This window comes from Archocentrus centrarchus, unplaced genomic scaffold (assembly GCF_007364275.1).
Source record: "Archocentrus centrarchus isolate MPI-CPG fArcCen1 unplaced genomic scaffold, fArcCen1 scaffold_30_ctg1, whole genome shotgun sequence".
NCBI classification, from domain to species: Eukaryota; Metazoa; Chordata; class Actinopteri; order Cichliformes; family Cichlidae; genus Archocentrus; species Archocentrus centrarchus.
The window spans coordinates 634,206-661,805 of NW_022060259.1; the positions used below are offsets into that span (position 1 = coordinate 634,206).

Sequence of the window (27,600 nt, forward strand, 5' to 3'; positions counted from 1 at the left end):
TTAATCACGTGGAGCATAATACTACAGGTTGCCAGGGTGAAGTCTATATTTTTGACTTCAGCATGGCTGGACGCAGTGAGTGAGGACGAAAGTGTGTAAGCAACAGCAGTGGAGAATCCAGGTATTGTCAATTAATTTTCTTTTGTATCACAAATAGACATAACAGTATTTAAAATACATATTTAGTATATATATTGTACTATATTGTCACTATACACTTGACAGTATAGTAACACATTAGACTGGAACAGAATCATATTAGACCTCTTATCACTCATTTCTGTGTTGGACACTGAGGTCTGTCGATTGTTTCTGGATTGTTTACGGATTATGTTAGTTGACGTGTCATCTATAAATTTTTGAATTTGCCTTTCCTGCAGTGCCGCTGTTGTTATTAAATTGTGAGGGAGACCTTTGTTTAAAATGGCAATTTGGTTGGTAGGCAATGAGAGAGCTTGCCACAATGGGTCACCACAGCAGGTAGCGCCGCTGTTTGATTTGGCTGAGTGTTTTGCCGGATGCTCTTCCTGATGCAACCGTAAAGGGGATTTGTGTCTCTTGCTGGAATCGGTCCAGTGGCATTTTGCTTGCCAAATGAATGTGTTAACCACTACACCACTGGAGACACTTGGCCAGTAGCCACTGCAGAATTTACGGAACATTTCTGTTGGTTATAGATGCCTTGCTAAAGCTTCCACGTGTACTCATTCCTCAGCAGTACATTTTCCCCAGAGCTCTTATCTATGGGTTTATCTATGGACTGAGTTGCTGTATTAGTTTGACTTGGAAGTAAAGAATAAACACAAGCTAACAGTCAAGGCAGCAGTTAAAGAAGAACATTTGCATGGTCTGCCTGTTTGTTTTTTGATTTGACAAAAAAAAAAAAAAAATCTTTTTTTTCAGAGTCCAGTGGTTTTGACAAGACAACGAGAGACCATCAGTTATTTAAAAAAAAAAAAAAAAAAAAAGAGCTGTCTAATAGCAGCTTAAATGCTGAAAATGCTTTAAAAATAAGTTGGAGTCAAGTTTGTGTTTGCTACAATACCATTGTCCTGACCCCATTCACATCATTGTTATGTTCACCATCCATGTTAGCAGCATGCTATGATTCTCCTCTTGGCACTGACCTCAGAAGACATGAGCATCAAAGGGCTGGAACTATGGGCTAGTTTTAGCTCAATGTCTATTGGTTAGCTATTTTCTCTCTCCAAGGTGGAGAAAATTCTGTCTTGCTTGTAAAGCTGTGAGGCAGTCTTATGATTTGGGCTAGAATGGTGTTAGCTGGCATCTTAAGATTTTCACAGCTCAAAGGTTATAAAAATCTCAACACTACAATAATTCATTTTCATGGTATGGGACATTGAAGTCTTTACTTCTTTTTCTGTCTTTATATGTTGCCATTTTTGTGTGTGTTGCGTATGGTCAGTATTTTTTGTAATTGACAGTTCATAACTCTGGAGGTGCAATACTTGGTGATAGGCAAATGAAGCTTTTGTGAAGCACTGAACCACTTGAGCCATTTGTTTAGAAAATGGGTTCATTACTCGAAGCTTCAATTACAGCTTTGAGTAATGTGCAGTGCTTTAATTAACACGCATGCATGCATGCGCACAAACACACACACCTCAATTATCTATCTTTGTAGAAATACATTTTGTGTGCATCTCTGCATTCTTGAGGCACACACATTATGACTGAGTGCTGGGAAAACATGACATAAATTGGGTGTGCTTGTTTAACTGTGGCAGGGGGTGATTTTGTGGGATGGGGAACACTCAAAGATTTTATTGAAGTACACTATTTTTTTAACTGGTTTCTTTTTTTACTTGCAAAGAGATATGGCGATCTCAGTGAATCACCTGACTGGACCGTGTGAACCAGTAAGGTGATTCGTTTTGGGAATGTAGCAATTGCTGGTCATGTGTCACATGATTTTTTTTTTTTTATTTTTTGCCCTAAAGTAAGCTTTGAAGCAGTGGTTCTATGGATTTGTAACCTCAGGGTTCAAAGCGTGTTTCAAAGCTTCAGTGTCGCACTGCCATCACTAACAATACTTAGCATGAAGCTACTTTTCATCACTGAGCCTGCCAATGTGCCAAAAGTAGGCATAACCACTTTTATAGCCTATGATAGCTGGGATGGGCTTGAGCCCAAATTTGAAAAAGCGGTATTGATACGTAGGATTATCAAAACAAATAACTCTCAAATACTAATCAATACTAAAAATCACTATTGGATAGATACTCATTTGCAACTGTATTGATACCAACAGTGTTGTCGTTGCCTCCTCCATTTGACAAACTTCACAATGCACCCCCCCCCCCCCCCCCCCCCACACCCCACCCCCCCCCCCCCCCCCCCCCCCCCCCCCCCCCCCCCCCCCCCCCCACACACACACACACACACACACACACAATCAGTAACTGAAAAAGTTGATGTTCATAACACTGAACAACTCTTTGATTTCAAATGTCGAGAGGTCAGTAGCACTCCCGTTCCCATTTAACTAATACCAGTTACCCAATAGCCAAACACCTAGTATCAGGGGTCACAAACTAGTGTACTCCAGGTAATAGGGAGGGTTGTGTGAGGAAGTGCATCCAGTATAAAGTCTTTGCCAAATCAAACATGTGGCTCCATCTCCTGTGGCAACCCCTGTAGAAATAAGGGGGCAACTGAAACTACCCTTATTGGATAGCCTCATTAGCTGTCTGTTATTATTAGGTTTGCGAGAATGGCTAAGAATAAAATGATAAAATTAAGCTAACATTGAGCTAGGTAGCAAATGTTACTAGTCCTGCTTGTCTGTAATGTTATAATGGATAGTGTTAATTTAAAAGTATAACACAATTATTTGAGTCTAAAACCTGTCATGTTTCTCTTAAAGTCGCGAGTTGAAGCTGCAAAAAGTCTGGCATCAGCTAGACTGAAACAGTGGCAGCCTGTCTTACCAACTCTATTTGATAAGTCACCAGAAACAGCTGGACTACTGTCACTAATTGCTCTCTAAAGCTGTGGGTATGGGTGATGCATTGGTCAGTGGAGTTCGCTTCACATTGTGGCATGAGATACTTAATGGAGATGTAGGCTAATTATTGCTCTGTTTATCACAAAGTAGTCCTATTTATATCTGAATTGAAAAAAAATTATGGTATAACAGGAATTATGAAATATATAGTTCTTTTGAGAAGGTAGAACGTGCACTTCCTTTTGATCACACATCTGTGTGTGATGCTACATGCTCAGCAAGACAGAAGAAGCTGGGGAGTAATTCCGGGTATGTTGGGGTGCTCCGGTGAGCAGGTTAGACTCCCAGGGCTTAAGTTATTTCAGTTTCTGATATGGGAAACTCCCTTTTTCTCAGGGTTAACTCAGTTTTCACTAGACCAACTTTCTGAAACAGATGTTGTTATTTCTGCACCAGTGTGTAAAACCTTTTACTTGCTGTAATGTTTTGCTTTGAGAGTTTGATTAATCTATTAATCACTAATGTCTTTACATCTGACAGTAATTCTGATGATGAATCCGGTTCTGGATCGGGCTCAGCATCAGGCTCCGGCTCAGGCTCGAGTTCCAGCTCTTCCAGCAGCAGCAGCCAATCAGGGAGCAGTGACTCAGGAAGTGGCTCAGACTCTGGCAGCCAATCAGATTCTGACACAGAAAAATCAAAAGACAAGATGGAACCACCAAATAAGTCGAACATTGATGGAGCTGAGGTAAATAAAAAGTGTAAAATTAAATATCAGATCGGTGGGCTACTATTTGTTACTCCAGTTGCACATGCGGAAACATATTATTTTGGCAAAAACTTGTAAATATGTTGTCTAAATAGATCAAGCATTTCATTACATCTCTATAGTAACTGTAATCCTCATTTCAACTGTATGGTGGTCATATTTGCCTCATTTATTCACCCATCCATCCATCCATCCATTTATTTTGGAATTCCTGGTTTCTTTTTAACACTTTAGCCAGGCTGACAAATAGCCAGAACTCAAACCTTGTGTTCCCTTAGCTCTAAGTAGTAATGACTCCATGAATTTCTTTACATGTAAAATTTTAACAATGGGGGGATAACGGTCTTCCTACAAATGTCACAGATGCATCATTAAGTACAACAGCTTTAACTGCTTCTCTCCTGTCATTCTCTCTGATGTAACATTCAGTAATTATTTAAAACTTCTTCCCTATGAAGAAGTTTTATAAGTAATCAATGCTTTGCTTTTTAAATATGCTTTGCATGGGATTTTCTGGTTTTTAATGGGGCTGCAGCACTCTTGACTTCGGGTACTACTGGCCTATCGGATTTACTGACCACTTCCTGGCTATAGACATTTGTCTCAGATAGCACTTACCCAACAACACACAGTGTAGAGAGATGGTTGAATAGTTGTCTGCCACATCAGATTTGTGGTCAAGTTACACATCTGATCCATATTTGAGCCTCACTGCCCACTTGATTGAGACAGTGCTGCACTTCTTGTCTTTTTCTACATTTTTTTAAATATTTTTTTGCTGTGAAGTGTAAGTGGATGACAATTGAGTGAATATGACAGTTTTGTTTATGCTCCTTGTTTACATTTGAAAGTTTCTTCAATTTGTACTGAGGATATATATACACAGAATGTTTTTGTCTATTAATTTTTGAGGTTGTTTCTTAACAATTTAAAACTATTTGAATCTATAGGAAAAGAAATGATACAGTATTTTTTTTGAGAATTTATTTTCTATAAATATGTTTATTTGGAAGTAACCAAAGAATTTAATTTTCTGTTTTGTTTGTTCCTCTATAACACTTGAAGTTTTTGACTGGTTGAATTGATTTTAGTTTATTATTATACCAGTGTTTAAATACATTTTTTTAAAACACAGTTGTAGAATGCTCTACAGGACATTCATCATGTTCAACCTCTGACTGAAAATTGGCCTTCACTTAGGAGTACAAAGGAACCTTTAAGCTTGAAAGAAATAGTGATTGGGTTTATATTGTGATACATATTGGTATTGACTGATGGAAAATGTGTAATAAGCTATTTGTTCCATATCACCCAGTCCCGGTACAGCATTTGACACTGTTGATCTGTACTGTTGATTAATGAAAAAGGCCTTGATGACCTGTCATTTTCTAGTTTCTGAATTAAAACAAAAACTACTGTGTATATTTGGCCCTAAAAATCTCAGAAACAGTATGTAACAACATACGTACTCTGGATGAATTGCCTTGGCCTCTAGTACTACTGTAAGAAACATTTTTGTCTAGGATATTGTTCTTTAACTTGCACATTAAACAAACTAGGACTGCCTTCTGTGCAGTATTGCCAAAAACATCCGGTTAAAAACGAATTCAGCTTCACTCTGAGGCTTCGTTAAAGCTCACTGAAAAGCCTTCAGTTCATCCAAAATGCCTCTGTAAATGGTAAATGGACTGGTTATATAGCGCTTTTCTACTCGAGCACTCAAAGCCCTTTGTACAACATGCTTTGTTCACATAAGCACTTTTTTTCGTACGCTTAAGTGCTTTTTATGTAACATTCACACTCCAGTGAACACATCAGAGAGTAACTGTGGGTTTAGTATCTTATATGATACATTTTCAGTATCTTGGCATGCAGACTGCAGCAGCCAGGGATCAAACCACCAACCTTCTGATTACTAGGCGACCAGCTCTGTCTCCTGAGGTACAGCCACCTCTGTGAGGGTACTGACAGGGACTAGAAAGGGAGAGATCATATTTTTCCCATGTCCTCTTCACTGGCTCCCTGTTAAATCCAGAATTGAATCTAAAATCCTTCTTCTCACATACAAATTCATGAATGATCAGGCCTATCATCGTATCTTACAGGTCTCATAAAATTTCCAAAAGTATCAAAGCCTTCAATCAGGCTGCTCTTCTGTTGAACCACCTGAGTTTAGATCTGGAGACAGACAAACTCTCTGCTTTTAAGATTAAGTTTAAAACTTGCGTTGTTGATAAAACATATAATCAGTGCTGAATAGGTGATTGTGAACCATCCCAGAACGCTAATCATTTCTTTCCTACTCCCCTTTTTTCAGTCCTAATTAATTTACATGCCATTGTTGCATATGCAACTTACACCAACACCTTACAGTACAGTAATTGTGTATCTTTCCTATCTGACCCTTGCATTACCCATTAGCCTGGAACAGCAGGGTTGGGCAAAAACCCAAAAGCAAATAAAGTTGTGTGGAGCTGGAACATTCAGTAAAAATAGACTTTATTGAACCAGTTTTGGCAGTGCACTGTTATTAACAAATACTTAACAAGTTTTTTATGTGAAAAGTCCTTACCTGTTTGTTTTTTCTAACTACTTAATGCATTTATTGATTGCAGTTCTGGAAGTCAAACCCAAGTATCCTAGGCAGTGCAAAGATCTGCTATGCTCAGGAAACAGCAGCTTTCAGCAGCAGCAACAAAGACAAAGTTCATCAAATAGTGCATCAGATGAGGTTTGTTTCATACACATCCCACACACATTTCCTTGTTGTTTGACTGTCAACACCAAATCAGATATTCCATAAGTGTGCTTAACTGCAATTATTATTAATCTGACTATTCAGGCAATTTTATCTTTTTGGTGGTAATTTTTTCCAGGACTCTTCAAGTAGTGATGAATCTGACTCATCCAGTGGATCCAAACTGAGAAGAAAATCAGGCTCTTCTGACTCTGGATCAGGTTCTGGATTCTGGTAGTGGTTCTGGATCAGATTCCATCAGCAGAAGACAACAGCGATGAAACTGCATCAGACTACGAGCCAAGTCACAAATCAAAAGCAGGAAGCCGCCAACCAAGTGAGTTGATAATGACCTTTTTAATGGAATGCCTTGATATACAATTTTATATTATTCTTTTAGCTGTTTCATCATGGTCACTCATGGATCATAAGATCTAATGCCTTGTGAAGGAATGGACAGAGCTTGAGTTAAACTTTGTGCATGCAGTACCTATTCACCTCTTCTTTATGTATCAGGATGAATTTTCGAAATGGGAAGAAAAGCAGCGCCCAGAGAAGAAAGCCCAGAAAAGTTCCTCTTCTGAGGACGAGAACGATAACTTCCAGAAAATGGCATCTGCAGGGCCACGGCGGCAAGCCACAGTCAACATTAGCTACAAGGAGGATGAGGAGCTGAAAACGGACTCCGACGATCTGGTTGAGGTTTTGGGTGAAGATGTCCCACAGCCTGAGGAAGATGAGTTTGAAACACTGGAGAGAGTGATGGACAGCAGGATAGTAAGGAAAAAAGGTAAGAAATATTCAAGATCCAGTCATGTCATCCATTCTGTTAAATTGGCACTGAAATGCCTAGAATTTATAACAGTGAGGACACGTCAAAGGACGCGCTGCTGCCTTGCTGAGTCTCAGTTTCACATGAGTCGAAAGTGTGGACTTCAAATTGCGTACCAGTTTTTAAATCGCGTCGACAGAGCCTAGTAAAACCAGAGTTATGTTCAATAATTTAAAGCCATGCACTGTTTTTATTTATTCTTTATTGTTCTCACATTCAATGCACATTTTGTGCAGGAAGAAGAAACGACCAAAAACAAACATCTTCACTAGCAGGAAGTGCTTGCAAAAAAAAACAAAAAGAAACAAAAGACATCCCCTTTCCTATGGTGAAAAATGCACCACATCAACCAATCAGAAAATATACAGCAACATGTGGCTTTTGGTTGCTGAGGAACAGGTGAAAGGGGGGTGAAAGACAGACAGTATGGATGGCAAGTTTTGCCTGTGATGTGCCCCTCAGACTTGTGGTAGACCAAAACTGTTTTTTGGAGTGATACAAATAATTTGTGTGGAATCTTATTGTTCTGTAAATGTATTTTAAAAAACGCCTGCGGCCTTTTCCTGCATTTAATGTAAATAGTTGTATATAACTTGTTGTTTGGTATATTTGTACATATGTTTTTAAAATTTACAACTTATATTTATTTGTATTTTTAATTTGTAAAAGTAGTTTTTTAAACATGTTGTGGTTTTTCACAGTAAAAAAATTTTTTTGTAACTTTTTCTACTCAAGTACATAATTTTATGTATTTGTATGATTTTAGGTTCTATGCGTTAATACAGTATGCCAAATGTAAAAAATAACTGTACACATGCATCAGGTTGTGCTGAAAAAATACCAAACAAGTTACAGTATTAAGGTGACACTATAATGGTAAAATCAGCCAATTATACCCCAGACCCCAGAGGGTTAAAGATGCAGAGTCATTGAAGATGACTTAATTAGGCAATTATTGAGAACGTCTACATAAAACAAACAGCTGATGATCTGTTCTTCACAGCACAAAAACAAAGCAAATCTTTTAGCAAAATTCTAAAATGAAAAATATATATTTTACACACCATTTCTTTATTTTTCCCTAAACAGCAACAGGCAGTGTAACCACTGTATATGCTATAGAGGCAGATGGCGACCCCAATGTGAACTTTGACCCCAACAAAGAAGCTGGTGAAATCCAGTACTTGATAAAGTGGAAGAATTGGGCCCACATCCATAACACCGGGAGACTGAGGAGACACTCAAGCTACAGAATGTCAAAGGCATGAAGAAACTGGATAATTTCAAGAAGAAGGAACAGGAGAAAAAGAAATGGTAAGATTTTTGAAATCTAGAGCTTCTTGCTTCACAATTTTTACTCGAAAGCAGTAAAAGTGTTCTGACCATTGAACAGCAGGCAGTTGGTCCCACAGTTTGTCATAATTATGTAATTAAATAAAAGAGATGTCAGTGCAAGTGAAAGAAGCTATCATTGGGCTGAAAATCCAAAAGAAAACCATCAGAGAGATGCGAAAAGAAAGGAATTCAGCTGTATTAAAATGCAGTCATTGTGAACACTGACTAGGAGCAAAAAGATGCTGCAGCTGCTGTTTATATAAATGTGTTACTCTGTTGTTTTGGAAACATTTCTATTACACATTAAAGTAATCCACCACTTTCTCAGATTCTATATAATCAACCTCTGTAGGAGCAGAATTTAAGTAGCTGCACAGCACTGTGTTGGCACGTGGCACTGAAGAGGATATATTGGAGAAATTATATCTTTAAACCTAGTTACAGCACTTTCAGAAAGATTTCCACTGTAATAAAACTTATTCCTCACTGCGGTGTAATCCATTCATGTAAATGTATATGTTGTTAAGAAATGATCAGACAGGAGGGGGCTTTCAGGGAATACTGTTAAGTCTTCAGTTTCAATGCCATATGTCAGGACAAGATCCAGCGTGATTAAGATGATTAAAGTGGTGGGTGGGCTCACTCACATTTTGAGAGAAGCCAGTTGAATCTAATAATAGATTAAATGCAGTGTTGAGGCTGTCATTCTCAGCATCTACATGGATGTAAAAATCACCCACTGTAATTATTTTATCTGAACTGAGCACTAAATCAGATAAAAAGTCTGAGAAATCAGACAGAAACTCTGAGTAAGGGTCAGGTGGATGATAAATGAAACTGAGTCTTTGGTTAATTAATAAGCTGGAGTGGAAGATTGCTGCTGCGCCTCGACCTGTGCTTCCAGCATTCTGACAGTATGACTCGGGGTGTCATACTAACATATTCATCTTGCTGTAACCAGGTTTCTGTAAGGCAGAATAAATCAATATGTTGATCATTTATTAAATCGTTTACTAACAAGGAAGATGAGAGAGACCTACTATTTAATAATCCAGATTTAACTGTTTTACTCTACTAATACAGTTGAGGATGGTATATTGTTCTTTTTTGTGAATTTTTATTCTTAGTCTTTTGCTGATTTTTGGATTGTTTTTGGTGGTCTGGAGCAGACAGTCTCTGTGGAGACGGGTTTTTGGGGGGATGAAAAGCTGCAGAGAGGCAGGAAGACTGCGATTCTGCTTTCTGGTCTCAACCCTGGGTAGTCATGTTTTGGGGGTTTAATAAATTCAGCCAGATTTCTAGAAATGAGGGCCTCTCCATCCAAAGTGGGATGGATGCTGTCTCCTAACAAGACCAGGTGTTCCCCAGAACCACTCCCAAACACCTATAAAGCCCACATCTTATGTTTGTTTTTTCTTTCTTTCAGGAAAGCTCTATATAAGAACCAGTCATTTACCATCTTCTGCTCACAGGGATTTGCTATTTTCTTTATTTTGGTTCCCTCTGAAAAATTAAAAATGGAGTAGATGTTATTGATAAATTTCAAATATGCTTTTTTCCATGTCACCAGGTTGAAGGCAGCTTCACCCGAGGATATTGAATATTTCAATTGCCAGGAAGAATTAATGGATGACCTGCACGCTCAGTACCAGCTTGTAGAGAGAATTATAGGTATTTTTGTGTCTGTAAAGCACTCTTCTCTCAATATAATCAGTAACACTGGATGTGCGTAGCTAAATATGTCTGTAATTTGATTTTGAGCAGGGCATTCAAACCAGAAGTCAGCGGCTGGTTATCCAGACTACCTGTGCAAATGGCAGGGCTTACCATACTCAGAATGTAGCTGGGAAGATGGTGCTTTGATTGCTAAAAAATTCCAGAAATGCATTGATGATTACATGAGCAGAAACCAATCCAAGACAATTCCATCCAGAGACTGCAAGGTAACTCAATACAAATTTTCATCTGGAAGTTGGTGCTGTGTTTTTAAATTTTGACTCATTTCTAATTTGAAATATACTGAACCTTGAGTTTTGGCTCAAAAATGACTTTTTCATTTAGGTGCTGAAGCAGAGACCTAGATTTGTGCCCATGAAGAAGCAGCCAGCCTACATAGGAGGTGATGGTTTGGAGCTCAGAGACTACCAGTTGGACAGTTTGAACTGGATGGCCCACTCCTGGTGCAAGTATGACTCAGTTATCCTGAAATTCTCAGCAAACATTGCCAGAAAGTCCCTTCTGTTATGGTTTGGGTTTTGGGGGTTTCCCCTGGATCCTCATCAAGTTGTAGTGGGTTAAGTCTATTCTTGCATGCTGAATGTTCTGTCGGTGTCCTCTGTCTTAATTCATAGAGGCAACAGTTGCATCCTTGCTGATGAGATGGGTTAGGGAAGACGATCCAGACCATCTGCTTCCTCAACTACCTGTTTAATGATCACCAACTGTATGGGCCCTTCCTGCTGGTTGTGCCTCTTTCAACACTAACATCTTGGCAGAGAGAAATCCATCTGTGGGCACCTCAAATGAATGTTGTGGTCTACCTTGGAGACATCAGCAGCAGGACCATGGTATTGTGGTTTAAACACCTGTTAACACTGATCAGGGGATAGAAAAACTATGATTTCGGGTTCTTTTTTTCATGAAATGAAAGTTAAGAACTGCAGAAATGTATGTCTTCCTTTTCTTTTGTAAATAGATCAGAACACATGAGTGGATGCATGTCCACAGCAAGAGACTGAAATTTAACATTCTCCTCACAACATATGAGATTCTCCTCAAAGACAAGGTCAGCAGCTACCTCACTTTATTATGGGTCATGCTTTTTAATTTTGATAACATGCGAAATGGTACAGCTTCAGTTTCTTACGTACTTAAACCTGTTTTTAAAAATGTGTCTCCAGTCATTTTTGGGCAGTGTTAATTGGGCCTTCATTGGTGTGGATGAGGCGCACCGACTGAAAAATGACGACTCCCTCCTCTACAAGACAATGATCGACTTCAAGTCCAACCACAGGCTTCTGATAACGGGAACGCCACTGCAGAATTCCCTGAAAGAACTCTGGTCCCTGCTGCACTTCATCATGCCTGAAAAGTAGGCCATATCAAATGTTACTTTTAAAGAATACCTCTCAGTATGTTAAGTACTTCTCAGTATATTTAGTATCTTGTAATACCACTGTGAGCACTAGTTATAAAGCATGCTTTCTTAGCAGTGATATCATATACCACAAAATCTTGCCAGGTCAGAGGATTAATGCTGTTCATATTGGTGTTAAAGACTGACTCCACCAATGCATCAAAGTGTCTTTACAGGTCTCGGGGTATTCCTGTTACTCAAATGATGTCATATTTCTATGGCTCTGCTGCTTTTAATTGGATACTTCAACAAAGGAGAAACAAACAGCTACACAATTTGTGTGCAATTACTTTATGGCCAAAAGAGTACAACCAACTTATCTTTCTATTTTAGCAGGGTGTTTCCAGGACCTCACCATCTAAACCATCTAAAATTAATTGTGCAGCCACATGTCAACACGTCTGTCTGTCTGTCTCAAGTGTCAGTCATATGTGCAGATAGCCACATTGAAACTGGTGACACAGATGAAGTTTAATAGGAATGTAATAATTGATTTAATGTTTAATGGGAAAACAGGCCAAAAAAGGAGAGAAACCTTTAGCCAAAATATGAGAAATGTGCATCCAAATGACCTCAAACTAATTTCTTGATTTACAAGTTAGAAGATTAGGGAAACTATTAGACGGTTCCTTTTTTTTTTTTTTTAATGGAGGAAAAGTATTGAATACTGAGAGTGGCAAACGTATGTGAATCTTAGCTTTCAGTGTGGCCCCTTTTTGTGGAGAAAAAAATGCAAGTAAATGGTGATCTGTCACATGAGTCAGCTTGAATAATTTTAGCTCTTTCTCACATGAACGGCTTACGTTTTTTATTCATTATTTTAAACTGGAGAGCAATGGCTTTCTTTTACAGCCCTGCTACGCATGCTGCTGTTCAGACGAGATTTTAAAACATCCATATTCTTTGACAACAGGACACATACTTAAGCCTCATTGTGTTCTTACTGACTGAAAATACCTCACTCTAATTTCACTTTCAAATGAACTGCTAGTCCTGGAGCTTTACATTATTTTACTTAATGAAAATAAATGTATACAGTATCAGTCAAAGTTTTATTTTAAAGCAGACCTGTAGATAAAAACCCCAACACTCCATTGATCCTCATAAGCAAGACCTTGGTTACATCAGGGAGGAAAAATGGAAGGATAATCATACCTAACCAGTTTGTACATATTTTGCTTCGGGTATGCCACTATGGGCCGACTGATGTGTTTTCAAATTTGTCATTTCAAAAGGTTTCACTCTTGGGAGCTCTTTGAGGATGAACATGGTAAAGGTAGAGACTCTGGCTACACCAGTCTTCACAAAGAGCTGGAACCTTTTCTGCTGCGCCGTGTCAAGAAGGATGTAGAGAAATCTCTTCCAGCTAAAGTGGAGCAGATCCTCAGGGTGGAGATGAGTGCCATTCAGAAACAGTATTACAAGTAAGAGCTGTATAGTGTCTGCATTTCAAGAAATATGTATCCCTGATCACCTACAGTGACACGATCTAGCAGCGCTACATTTTGCTGCCAACGTTTGTGCCCACTTGTCTCCTTAGAGCAGGGATTTCAAATATATGGCTTGGGACCAGCTGCTTGAAGTTTCAATATCATTTAAAATATTGTAGCACTAGTAATATGTTCATGTGTTCTGTTTGTCTGTTTGTGATCAGATGGATCCTAACACGGAACTACAAGGCTCTGAGTAAAGGTACCAAAGGCAGCACGTCAGGCTTCCTGAACATCATGATGGAGCTGAAGAAGTGTTGTAACCACTGTTACCTTATTAAGCCCCCAGAGGACAATGAGTTTCTTAACAAAGCTGAAGCTTTACAGGTACATTTCATTTTGCTACAGTGTAGCAACATTACTATTGTTGTTGAGGTTTTATCCAAAAAATTAGAATGTACAACATTTTAATTTGCATAATTTTCCCCCAATGTGTTTTCACATTTAATCATTATATTCTAGTTATTTGAAACCCAGATAATAAGGATCACTGTTACTACAATATGAGTGTTTGCTGCGCACTTCATATGCCAAATTATATTCAAAGATAGATATGCATCCATATATCCTCAAATATCCTCAGTAAGAAAGCACGTCTGGGCACACTGCTCTAAATGAACTTGAAATACTTTGTCAAAACTGCAAAAAAAAATTTTACCATGTGGGGTTTGACTAGTTATCACTGCAAAATCCTCTAATATTAACTTGTAATATTTGTGTAGAGTAAGTTGAAAATGACAATACACATTTTCTTTTTCTTTCTTGAAAAGCAAAAGTTTCTTGATTTAAGATTTCTGCAACTTATTGATGGGAATTTTTAAGGTATTATGGTGTGGTATGGATTTTAAAGCATTTTTAAGGTGAGCATGGCAGAAAAAGTGTAATGTCTAATTGAGTGTTGTGTACTTAATTCCAGCAGCATATCAGGTAAACACAGCCTGGCATATATTCGTTTCATGACTGTTAACGCCTGTTGACCTCCTACAGCATCTGATCCGCAGCAGTGGAAAGCTCGTTCTGTTGGACAAACTGTTGGTGCGTTTAAAAGAACGAGGACACAGAGTTCTCATCTTCTCCCAGATGGTACGAATGCTGGATATCCTGGCTGAATACCTGAGGAGCAAACAGTTCCTGTTTCAGGTAGACACATGCTGTTCTTACAATACCACAATACATACTGTACAAATGTACAGTTGTGGTCAGAACCTTACATACACTCAGCATGAACATGAAAGTCATTGTAATTTTGGGCTTTTCATGATTTCTTTGAACTGTTATTTTTCCAGGATGGTTTAATGAATGATTGAATTTATTTTCAATTTTCTCTGTTCCACAGTGTCAAAAGTATACACACAGGCTCAAATATATGCATACACTCACTTAAATCTTTTCATAAGTGGTCTTTTATACTTGACCAGACCAAGGTCTGTTAACCTCTCTTTAGTAATCATGATTGACTAAAATTGGTAGTCAATCTGCCAGCTTATAAAGGATTTGTTTGATAGCACTCATTGGATTGACCAATACTCAGGGGGTATTGTATTGTAGGGGTATATGTATATATTTGAGCCTGTAGGTATACTTTTGATCCTATGTGGATTAAAGAAAATTCAAAATAAATTCAGAATTGTGCCTCCAACTCTTGTTTTTTACCCCCCCCCCCCCCCCCCCCCAATCTAAAAGGGCTGAAGGAGTATTGTCATTACCTCGCCAGGCGGGCAGGCAGCTTTCAACTTTGTGAGCCCAATAACTCAAACAGCGTCACCTAGGAGGTTCAAATTCAGACCATAGATGCATCTACTAAAAATCTCAGATCACTTAGTTCTTACCATAATAATGCCAGTCACAGAAAGTGACAGCATTCTCTTTGGTTTATATTTATTATGATTTTAGCATTTCTTATTCCTGGTTCTTACTTGGCCATATGCTTTGGAAATGATATTATAAATAAAGTTACTAAGATTAATATGCACCCCATTAAGATCTGCAGAAACCTGGTAATTAGGTGTTTTAGAACTTGTGCTTCCAGGGCCACTTATTGATTCTACTGCCAGGAGGCTGAGAGGTAGCACTGGTGGCCGACAGTATGTTTTTTTTTAGTTATAAAGATGTGTGCTGTGCAATCATTCCACCCTGGAAAAACAACACTTCAGAGAAATCCTTAAAATCCCAGAAATACCATGACATCAGTGTCCATGATGAGTGCACTTAAACTTCTGACCACAACTGTATGCTTCACAAATACCACTCTTAGAAATCTATTATAACTAAAGAAAAAATGTAAATAAAACTTTTATGTCTGTTCTAAATGTATTAATTTCAAATGTTATAAATTTTGTAGCGATTAGATGGCTCCATCAAAGGGGAGATGAGGAAGCAAGCATTGGACCATTTTAATGCTGAGGGTTCAGAGGTACAGTAACGTCTATGCTCTGGATATTAAAGATACAGTTAGAAATAGCTTCACATAAACAATGTAAATGTCAATTTTTGTGCACAGGATTTTTGCTTCTTGTTATCTACACGTGCTGGAGGTCTGGGCATCAATCTGGCTTCAGCTGACACAGTAGTCATCTTTGACTCAGACTGGAACCCCCAAAACGACCTGCAGGCCCAAGCCAGAGCCCACAGGATTGGACAGAAAAGACAGGTCAGCAAAAGCTTTCATCAATCTTTTTTTTTAACAGTATTTAATGTTTTAGAGGTTTGTAAACTGTCACCAGTATTCATGTACCATGGATTTTGCTATCAGTAGCATGTTGACAAAGGCTACAGTAAGCTGTGGCTGCTTGGAACACTAAATATTGTGAAGCAACAATGACAGTGTTGCTTTAGTACATCAGTAATCCAGATGCCAGAACATTGTTTTTCCATTGATACATGCATACATTGCTCATCTTATTGGTAATTGTGGACCGGCAGGTGAATATCTACCGTTTGGTGACAAAGGGTTCAGTGGAGGAGGACATCATTGAGAGGGCAAAGAAGAAAATGGTGCTAGATCACCTTGTTATTCAGAGGATGGACACCACTGGAAAAACTGTCCTCCATACAGGATCTGCTCCGTCCAGGTAAGTAACACATTATTCTGCTTAACTTTGTTAACGTCTTTGTTGGCCATCTAGTTCACCCAAATCAATTTCAATCTCTAGATCTCACATAAGTGTGTTTTATTGCATACAGTTCAGCACCATTCAACAAGGAGGAGCTCTCTGCTATCCTGAAGTTTGGGGCTGAGGAACTTTTCAAAGAACCAGAGGGGGAGGAGCAAGAGCCTCAGGTATGTACCACAGTGTATTTAAATCTATGTACTAGTCAAGTTGAATGCACTGAATGTAAATTGAGAATTAAAATGTATGCCAAAAATGTTTTAGCAAAGTGTGTGTGTGTGTGTGTGTGTGTGTGTGTGTGTGTGTGGCGGGGGGGGGGGGATTGTTACATTTTCTAAATCTATTTGACGTTAGCACCCTTTGCCTTTAAAACAACAGCTATTAGCCGCTTGTACATTGAGATGCACCAATCGACAGAGACCAGAATCAGCTTATGTTCAGTGGGCTTGGCTCAAAACTGCGGGAGTTTCTCCTATTTGTGATTTCAAGCACATGCGCAATACTTCATAAGTAATTTCAGTTCAATTCAGTTTTATTTATATAGCACCAAATCACAACAGTTTCCTCAAGGTGGTGCACAGTCAGCCATACATTTACACGTTGTTAATGAGGAAGTTCTTCACTGTGAGTGAAGAAGACACAAAAATTGCAGTTTATACACATGAGACCAAAGTAAACCTGAGGGTACCACTATAAAAACATTCAGAACAGCAAGCGTAATCAGACATAGAAAACACCATCGCCCAGCTGAACCTGCTTAGTTTGAAGAAGTTAACAAAGGGAAGACAGAAAAGATAAAGCAAGCCAGAGCCTGCCACAAACCAACAGCCTCTCCTATCTTTCCTTGGTATGAGCAGTGGAAAAAAAACAAAGGAATTATGAGGAAAATTATGGAATTGATTGCTCTGTATAACCATCTGTTCTCAGTAGTTGAGGATAGAGGCTTCAGAAATCTGAGAAATTACTTCAACCTAAAATACACATGGCATTATTATGCTGTTCAGTGCCATGTGCCAACACAGTGCAGAGCAGCTACCTAAACTCTGCTCCCTCAGAGGTTGATTGTCTCAGCAATAGTTTTACATCCTCACTTCACACGACCCTGGATACTGTGGCTCCTCTGAGAAAGAGCCTCAAATCAGAAGTGCTCAACTCCCATATCTGTGCTTGTTCTGCTAGACCTCAGTTGCAGCAGCCGATACTGTTCACCATAATATTTTATTACAGAGATTAGTGCGTGCCGTAGGTATTACAGGTACTGCGCTGCCGTGGTTTGAGTCATATTCAACCCCACTGAATCTTAAGTTCCTCTCTGATGCCATAGAAAAAAGTGTTTGTCTCAATGGGTGAATGAACATGTTGTATAAAGCACCTTGATTGCTCAAAGTAGAGTAGAAAAGTAATAAGTAAGACACACTATATTGTACCTTCTCATATTACGTTCCCTAAAGTACACTGAAGTATTGTGACACTTGGTCTTCTCTCTAGGAAATGGACATTGATGAGATACTCAAAAGAGCTGAGACCAGGGAGAATGACCCTGGACCTTCCACAGTGGGAGAAGAACTGTTGTCTCAATTTAAGGTTAAAAAAAACCCATCAGTTTCTTGTTTCAGAAACTTAATGAACCAATATGCAATGTGTTATGTTACTTAAATGGTGTAAATATTTACAGTTGTTTGTGCAAACCTATGCAGGTGGCCAACTTCTCCATGATGGAGGATGAGGAAATAGACATAGATTCTGAGCGAAGTCAGCGGAGTTGGGATGACATTATTCCAGAGGAACAAAGGAGGAGGATGGAAGAGGAGGAAAGACAGAAAGAGCTGGAAGAAATCTATATGCTGCCACGCATGAGGAACTGTGCCAAACAGGTACCCAGCAGTCATGGCAAATACACAATATACTGCTCAAAAAAATTAAGGGAACACAAATCACATCTTGTTGAATGAAATACTCAAGTTAATATGAGACTGTAAATGCTCAAGGAATTTCTGTGTGATTTTTATTTTTTTTTTTAATTGGTTTATTTTAACAGATTTATCAGAATGTAAATGAGGGCCGGCAAAGTAGAAACAGGAGATACTCGGGTTCTGACAGTGACTCCCCATCTGATCGAAAGAGGCCGAAGAAACGGGGGCGGCCTCGGACCATTCCACGAGAAAATATCAAGGGTTTTAGTGATGCTGAGATTCGCAGGTAACGATGTTAACCGATTTTTTTTTTTTTTTTTTTTTTGGTGTAGATTTCATCTAATTATCCTCACGCATTCTTTTTTAACATATCTGTAAACCACTGACAGGTTTGTCAAGAGTTACAAAAAATTTGGAGGACCATTGGAAAGGTACACTGCACTACACTTTGATCTTGTTGTTTGCATAGATACCCAACAGTCTGCTCAACATGCGCTCTCTTTACTAAGGTTGGATGCTATTGCTCGTGATGCTGAACTTGTGGATAAGTCTGAACACGACCTGAAACGCTTGGCAGAGACGGTTCACAATGGATGTTTACGAACACTACGAGAAAACCCCTGTGGGCCAGAGAAGACCTCAGGTGACTAAACAGATCTTTTTTTCCTTCAAAATATGTTATTACTCTAAAGTTAAAAAAAATATATATATTAGTATGAGACAAAACCAACAAATTAAAGTAAAACAAGTTAAAATTAAAACAATTGTTCTTTCTATTGACATGTAAAACAAGTCCTTTTTACAGACATGTTTTAGTATACAATCAAAATATTTAAATTCACCAAGATAAGACTAATTTAAAAGGTTCAACAAACCAACATTGTGTGGTTTAAGAAATTCTGCTTGACTAAAAAGGGTTTATTGTTGTTTCTACTGGAAGGTTTAGTTTGTTCTGTGTGTTTTCCTGGATACAAACTAAACAGGAACAGCTTTGATTTGAGTAAATTTCATTTAAAATAATTGTTTCACTTCGACACTTTCCAGTTTAAGAGAGTTCCTTTAGCATCTGTGCCTTTAGTGCATATATGTGTATATATATATTTTTTTATTGTAATTATTTAAATTGATGCAAGTTATGTGCTAATTTCCAATTCTTTATGTGGGATCTAAAGTCTGTAACAACCTACATCCAACACAATGAACATGCGTATAGTTGAAACGGATCTTAGTTTCTTGGGAATTGTATGCTGGGATTACACTACAAATTCATATTTTATTTAGCCGCAGTTCACCGTCATGTCATTGAAATTAAATGGCTTCACACAGGATTAGATGAAGTCAAACCATGAAACTGCTTCTTGTTTACGACTTTGATCATCAGGAGGCAGAAGAGGGAAAGTGAAAGGCCCCACATTCAGGATTTCTGGAGTCCAGGTGAATGCCAAGCTTGTGATCTCCCATGAGGAAGAGCTGGCTCCACTCCACAAGGCTATTCCTGCTGACCCCGAGGAGAGAAAGAAGTAAGATGCCTCCTAATGCACTGTGGGGGTTTTTTTCTCTCTGTATTGGATGGGATTATGGTTTTTTTTATCTAGTTGTAAGTAATTTGATGGTATCACAGTAATAAGGTATATCGCAGTATTTAGAAATTCCAAAAATAGGCTTATTTCTTGTTACACTAAATGGCAAATGGACCGGTAGTTGTATAGATATTTCTACTCTCACTGAGCGCTCAAAGCAATTTCTTTGAACTATAAGCCACATTCACCCACACACACAGTGCTTTATTCTATGCCTTCAAGTGCTTTCTAACTATCACACTCACTCTGATGTATGCATCAGGGTTCAGAACTTTGGGGATCAGTTTCTTGCCTAAGAACACAGACAGGAAGAGCCAGGGAGTGAACCATTAACCTTCTGATTAGTTGATGACTTTAGATAATAGAGCGGGAGAAGCAGAGAAGTTTTATTGACTTTATTTTAGTGAAGTCTGCAGTGCTTGTTTCACCGGAGGTCAGTCACAATAAAGACAACTGGAGGAACAGGAAATCAGCTGAGCTTAGATTTTCTGCAAGATCACTGTAGTCAAAGTATGTGTCAAATGTCATGTATGTGATATTGTCCAGTGTGACCTGCAGTTCTCTCTGCATGTCAGCTTCAAGTGCAGCATCTGTTTAGCCTGTCGTATTACAAAAGTTCCAACTAAATCATGACTAAATTAACAAGTTTTTCATCTAAAACCTGGATTATTCAAATCTTACAGACTTGTATGGCCCTGTTCAGCTAAACTCTACGAAACGCTTTGCAACATATCTAATCAGAAGGCTTTTGTTTTGATGTTTTTAAAATATTAATATTTTATTTATATTAATATAAATTGGCAAAGTAATGTTTCTAAAGCCTTGAAATAAATATGGTCACATATTATACACCCTGTGACCCCATTAGATTCACCCCTGCTTCTCGCAGGCATCACTGCCATGAAAGGACAGCTGCCGACAGCCTTCAGCGAGCTGTTTAACTTAACCATCATATCAGACTAAATTAACAGTTCATCTGCATATTCTGCATTTTTGTAGCTTTACTGTAGATTATCCCTGTGTAAAACAAACCGCAGCGAATGGGAGCAGCTACAGGGTTCTCTTTTCTTTGCATTGATCTTGTTGATGAAGGACTCCTGTCAGTTTTTCCCCAGTAAAGTTTTTAAAGGTGATTACAGGAATAAGTGCTGCTGTTTTGGACTCTAGAAAAAACGTGTTCTCTCACTCACCTAAACTCAACATTTCAGTAACGTCTCCGCCTCTTTGTGCTTTGCTGTGTGTGTGTGTGTGTGTGTGTGTGTGTGTGTGTGTGTGTGTGTGTGTGTGTGTGTGTGTGTGTGTGTGTGTGTGTGTGTGTGTAGACAGACTCAGGTTCCACATTAAACTGTGAAAGCATCACCTGTGCTGCAGCTGCTGCTATCAGCCCTTTTGTTGAAAAACTGGGGGCTGCACAGACTTTAATGTTGTAATACATTTTATCTACACGTGCTCCAAAATGCATGCCCATTTTTAGTTGCAAATGTGGGTGAAGCGCTTGCATGCTGGTGCATGGTGACAACTGAGCACCACAGATTTGTGGATTAAATGAACAAAATTTCTTTGAGGATTTTTTAGAATCGAGTTATTCGAGTTACTCAATGAATTGTTGCTGCTCTATACAACAGTAGTAATGCCAAAATCAGTTACTCTTGTTAAAAATATGTAAAAATAAAAACAGATTTAAAGCATTCAGATCTCTCATGATATATTACATTAATTAAGCCAATCCAGATGGAAAAACAAAAGTTTCTTTTAACAGATCCACATATTTATGCATTACAAAATGAGCCACAAAATAATTAGGTTCTACAGAAAGGACATTCAGCACTTGACCTTTTCTCAGCATAAGAGTGGAAATGATCAAATTATCAGGGCAACTTTTTAATCCTGAGCCTGTTATAATAAAGCTCTGCATCAGTGTGTGTGTGAATGGCTGAATGTGGTTTGTAGTGTGAGCGAGCTTTGCTGGTCAGGAAAAGAATGAAAACATTATACAAATAATTCAGTTTATTTATATAACTGTCACCTCTTGTCTTGACCCTCGTCAACTTAATATTAGAGAAAATACTGGTCTGTTTACCACTGTTTGGTTCCACAGTTTTACTGTTGAACCAGATCCATCGCCACACATGGCTCAGAGTCTACAGTGTATCACAAAAGTGAGTACACCCCTCACATGTCTGCAGGTATTTAAGTATATCTTTTCATGGGACAACGCTGACAAAATGACACTTTGACACAATGAAAAGTAGTCTGTGTGCAGCTTCTATAACAGTCTTCATGTAGAGCAGGCCTCAAGGTCAAATCCAGGCCTCAAGGTCCGGTGTCCTGCAGGTTTTAGATGTGTCTCTGCTTCAACACACCTGAGTCAAATATAAAAGTTATTAGCAGGATTCTGAAGAACTTGACTGCATACTGAGGAGGTAATTCAGCCATTTGATTCAGGTGTGTTGGATCAGAGACACACCTAAAACCTGCAGGACACCGGACCTCGAGGCCTGGATTTGAGGATCCCTGATGTAGAGCAACAATTTGTCTTTTAAGATCCTCAGAGAGTTCTTTGCCATGAGGTGCCGTGTTGGAACTTTCAGTGACCAGTATGAGAGAGTGTGAGAGCTGTACTACAAAATTGAACACACCTGCTCCCTATGCACACCTGAGACCTAGTAACACTAATGAGTCACATGACATTTTGGAGGGGAAATGACAAGCAGTGCTCAATTTGGACATTTACGGGTGTAGTCTCTTAAAGGTGTACTCACTTTTGTTGCTGCTGATTTAGACATTAATGGCTGTATATTGAGTTATTTTGAGGGAAGAATAAATTTACACTGTTATATAAGCTGCACACAGACTACTTTTCATTGTGTCAAAGTGTTGTCCCATGAAAAGATATATTTAAATATCTGCAGAAATGTGAGGGGTGTACTCACTTTTGTGATACACTGTAAATTGCTCTCAGTTTATCTGTTGTCCTTTAGATAAGAAAAAATAAAAATGCACACGTCCTCTAATGTGTCTGAATTTGTGTAGATTTTAATTGTATGTTTTTGAATAGGTATGTGATTCCATGCCATTCAAAGGCAGCACATTTTGATATTGAGTGGGGGAAGGAAGACGACTCAAGCCTCCTCATAGGAATCTATGAATATGGTTATGGCAGCTGGGAGATGATTAAGATGGACCCGGACCTCAATCTCACACACAAGGTCAGTCCATGCACAATAAATGTCTAATCATGTTGTTTTTTTTACAGTAATGACTTTTTAGCACCTTCATCTAATGTTATATAAATGAAGACATGATGCAGAAATAAGTGTGATTTAAAAATAACTGTACTAAAACAGAAAAAAAAACCATCTGCACACTTCTGTATCCATTGTTGATCAGCTTTTACCAGATGACCCTGACAAGAAGCCACAGGCCAAACAGCTACAGACCAGAGCAGACTACCTCATCAAGTTACTGAGCAAGGACTTGGCCAAAAGAGAGGCACAGAAACAAGCAGGAAATGTAAGTCTTCCTGAAACATTACATATCTGTCAGCATCGTGTGAATCCTTGGATCTTGATTCTATTTAAAATTATTTCATGGATTAATGATGTCTACCAGAATCGATAATGGCTCTTTGTATTTAGGCCAACTCACGGAAGAGGAAACCCAGAAATAAAAAGAGCAAAACTCAAAAGTCAACAAAGACGGATGAGATGGCGAAGAGCCCGTCCTCAGATCTCCCATCTGACAAGAGGTCAGATGATGAGGAGGAAATTGAGGGGGAAAAGGTACAATTACCCTTTTTTTTAATGTGTGTGTGTGTGTGTGTGTGTGTGTGTGTGTGTGTGTGTGTGTGTGGTAAGCTAAAGTGAATATCTTGAATTTTCAGTTGGAAGTTTAACATGTTTTTACGATCAGGACCTGGCACCAGTGAAACCATCAAACAGACGGGGCCGGGCAGATAGATTGGTGATTAAAGAGGAGGAGGACGAGGAGGAAGACGAGGAGGAAGAGAACTATGATGAGGAATGTGAGCAGGAGGAGTTTTCCTCATCCGGGGAGCGGGAAGTCAAAGAGAGGGAGATCAAAAAAGAAGGCAAAAAGGAGAAGAGGGAGGAAAGTTTTGAAATTAAGGAAACAAAGGAGCTAAAAGAGAAAAAGAAACCAAGCCTCTGGAGGCTGTACATAAACAAGAGGAAAGCACAGAAAAGGTGATAAAAATATTTATTTTCCATATTTAGTTATTTTATTATTTGTAATTGATCGATTATACACTCTGGAAACTGATCAGGAATAATAATAGGATAATTCTGTCAAAAATTAACTCAAATTCTTTTTCATCAGAATGAAGTCAAGAATGAGGTACGAGAACGCACAAAGAAGACTTCTGACGTGCCGATCCATATAACGGCGAGCGGAGAGAGCATGCCGGTATCGGAAGATTCTGAGGAACTGGATCAGAGGACGTTCAGTGTGGTATGTTGGGATCATAATTCAATCTCCAAATAGAAAATAGTTTCATGGTTAAATGTTCAAACAGCTGCAAAACACAGTCTATTTATAGGTTTATATTTTGCTTTGGGTGGTGCCTTTAATTTTATTAAAAATATGTTATATATAAGACTTCCATTGCCAATATCGATTGGATCTAACGGAGCGTACTTTTGCTTGCGTGTTGCAGTGTAAAGAGAGGATGCGGCCGGTGAAAGCAGCCCTGAAACAGCTGGACAGACCGGAGAAAGGGCTGTCAGAGCGCGAGCAGCTCGAACACACGCGGCAGTGCCTCATAAAGATCGGAGACCACATAACTGAGTGTTTGAAGGAGTATTCAAATCCTGACCTGATCAAACAGTGGAGAAAGTTAGTATACATGGTCTCCTAACGAAACACATCTTACACAAGTTAATCAAAGTTAAGCAGCTGATCAGTGCAGTTTGAACCTGGGACACTCTCTGTAAATCTGCAGGCCCACATGGTAGATGTGGACCTGTTTTTTAAAGTAAGTGGGACAGCTGTGCACATTTTCAGATTGTCTCTTCATAAACGCCGCTGCACCTCAGTTGCTCACATAAACAGTGACAAAAATATTGAGTATTTTACATTTGCTAAGCAGATGGAAATGTGTTGTTTTTATTTACAGAAACTTGTGGATATTTGTTTCCAAATTCACTGAGTTTGATGCAAGAAAACTACACAAACTTTATAAGCATGCAATTAAGAAAAGGCAAGAGAATGCCCAGGTATGTACAAGCACAATCATTCCTAATAATTATAACATCCTTAACTGATGTTAGAAGATGATAATAGTTTTTTTTTTTTTAAGGCAATGGAGCAGAACACTAGAAGTATAAACACCCACGGCTACAGGCATGCAGGTACAGTCTGTTGTTACACAAAGAATAAGATGAGCAGGTTGTCACTGCTGTTGCCTCTTTTTATTTAAGCTTTTTTTTTCTCCTCTCACAGATATTGAAAGGCTGAAGGATGGCTCTCACCAGGATGAGAGCAGCAGGGACAGTTACAGCTCTGACAGGCACCAGCCTTCAGGAAGATGCTTTGAAAGCAGCACGAGTAAGGACAGGCACAGCTCTGAGTCCCACAGGAAGACTACAGTAGGAGAGTCCAGGAAAAGGCCGTATTCCTCTTTCAGCAATGGAAAAGACCACAGAGACCACAGAGACCACTACAGACCAGACAGCAGGGACAGAGACAGACAGGACAGGTGAGAGATGAGAACCGTTAAAAGTGCTTCTTCCAGGAATAGGAATGTCCTCAGCTGGCTTCTTGAAGTCCCAAACATGCACCGCTCCTCAAGTGAGCACGAGAATCTTTAAGTAGGGTTTAAAGAACTCAGAATTGGTGTAACTTGAGACCTTTAGTGAGACCTTCAGATTGGCAGCAGCATTTACTAGGACTGGTGCACAAGTAGAAGAAATGGTAACGACAGGATGGCATTAATGCATGCATCATCATCTTCATCAGTGGACCTCATTTGTCAGTGTTAGTGAACTCATGAAAACAGTTTAGTTTTGGGTAGACAAACACCAACAACTGCAGAGGGCAGGACTAAAGGGAGGAAGAGGGAGCCAACTGGAAAACACCACTAAAATGTTTGAGGTGGAAGAATAAGTTTAGATTGGAATTTGGCTGAAGTTGAGGTCAAGGTAAAAGAAGTGTCAGTTTCTCTTGTTGTTAAGTCACGCTGATGCTAATGCTAATGTGTATGTATGCGCAGGTACTACGACGACAGTAAGCACAGGAAGTTAGATGAGTTCCGCAGTAGCAGAGACCACCGGCTGGACATGAAGGATCATTCCCACTCGGACCACCGCTCTTCCTACCGCTACCACTCAGACTGGCAGACAGAGCAGCGCAGCTCAGCCAGTGGGCCACGCTCACCCTATGACTCCCGGTCACCAATGGGGCACCGCTCACCTTTCGACTACTCATCAGACCACAAGAGCACACCAGAGCAGATCTGGAGCAGCCGCAAAACATAACAGGAGTTGCTCAGGTCTGCTAGTAGCAGCCATAGACTCAGAAACACAGCAAATGCCTTACACGGACTGTGGACTCCAACCTGAAGCTGTTTGAAGCACTGTGTATCAGTCAGTTCAGCATGGCTGTCATCTCCTCGCTTCAGCAGCAGCTCATCTCGGGAACCTGGCAGGGAGCGGCTTAAAGCAGGCAGCAGAATAGAAAAATAAATAAATCAAAGCTTATTTTTGTATTTAAGAGTTTAAAGCTGTAGTGTTGCGTATGCTCAACAGCATGCAGCACAATTTTTGTTATTTTTATAAAAACTTTTTTTACACTCTGGAAATGGACACAATTGACCCTGAGTGCTGCCTCATATTCCCACCAACTTATGACACTGGATCCTGTATTTGACTGTTCTGTCTGTCTCTGTGTCTCAATCATGCTTAATGTGATTATATACCTTATTTAAGTGTTAACTAAACAAGAAGTTGGTTGTCACATGAATCATGTTATACGGTGATTTTTTTTTTCTTCTTTAAGGTGTCTGGACTCAGGCTCACCACCTGACGTACCTCATTTACAGCATTTGTCATTTCCTCAGCAGTTTTTCCCCTCACACCAGGCATGCATTATTTAATAACACATCTTAGCTGTAAAAAATAACCTGAATTTTTTAAGAGCAACTCCTATCTTTTCCTTAAATAGTACTATTGTAAATTTTTTGTAAAATAGTAAATCAGTGGTCTTTTTCCTCAGGCTTTTTGAATTTATTAATACTTGGCTTTCCCCATCAACTCAGGCTTTTTTGTCATTCTATAAATGAGTTTCTGTATATTTCTTTAAGAATGTAACTTTTGGTAAAGGGAAAGTTCTCTAAGAATACCCCGTTTTCCTTCAGTAGTGCTTAGCTCTTTGATCTCTGTTGTGAAATCAGTGAGTTGGCAGGAACTGACTTTTGTCACACAGTCTGGAAAATAGAAGCATCTGTTAGATGTTAAATAAAATATGCTTTTTACATGACTTTTTTCTTTACCTTTCATAGTTTTTTGTAGGCAATAATAATGTTTCTATGCAGCCAAGTAAATTTGTGGTGAGCCACCCAACTGAATGAAGTCACTGTTACGGTTCACGCTGTTGTAGATAAATTTTCTCTATATTTCCAAAATAATTTACACTGAAAAATGCATGAATTTTTATGGACTGTTTTATATAGTTGTTTATGAAGCCATTAAAATCAATCACTGTACTCCCTCCTA

At 38.9% G+C, this 27,600-nt stretch overlaps 1 protein-coding gene across 1 annotated transcript; it reads left to right on the top strand.

Moving 5' to 3' along the window:
- Window positions 1–62: 62 nt before the first annotated feature.
- On the top strand, window positions 63–27,600 carry chd1 (chromodomain helicase DNA binding protein 1). The gene is given in 44 exon segments (XM_030723985.1): window positions 63–121; window positions 3,509–3,716; window positions 6,353–6,379; window positions 6,381–6,418; window positions 6,420–6,468; window positions 6,614–6,700; window positions 6,702–6,731; window positions 6,733–6,784; window positions 6,787–6,811; window positions 6,991–7,025; window positions 7,028–7,264; window positions 8,396–8,527; window positions 8,530–8,620; window positions 10,212–10,312; window positions 10,406–10,584; window positions 10,703–10,827; window positions 10,993–11,024; window positions 11,027–11,208; window positions 11,337–11,426; window positions 11,542–11,732; window positions 13,013–13,201; window positions 13,432–13,594; window positions 14,255–14,407; window positions 15,609–15,680; window positions 15,768–15,917; window positions 16,190–16,338; window positions 16,451–16,547; window positions 17,866–17,961; window positions 18,075–18,251; window positions 18,416–18,576; window positions 18,680–18,721; window positions 18,800–18,933; window positions 19,672–19,810; window positions 22,929–23,079; window positions 23,261–23,383; window positions 23,509–23,652; window positions 23,783–24,017; window positions 24,020–24,075; window positions 24,209–24,340; window positions 24,546–24,724; window positions 25,005–25,104; window positions 25,188–25,239; window positions 25,331–25,586; window positions 26,100–27,600. Coding segments are annotated over 44 exon segments (5,385 nt in total). The 3' UTR covers window positions 26,365–27,600.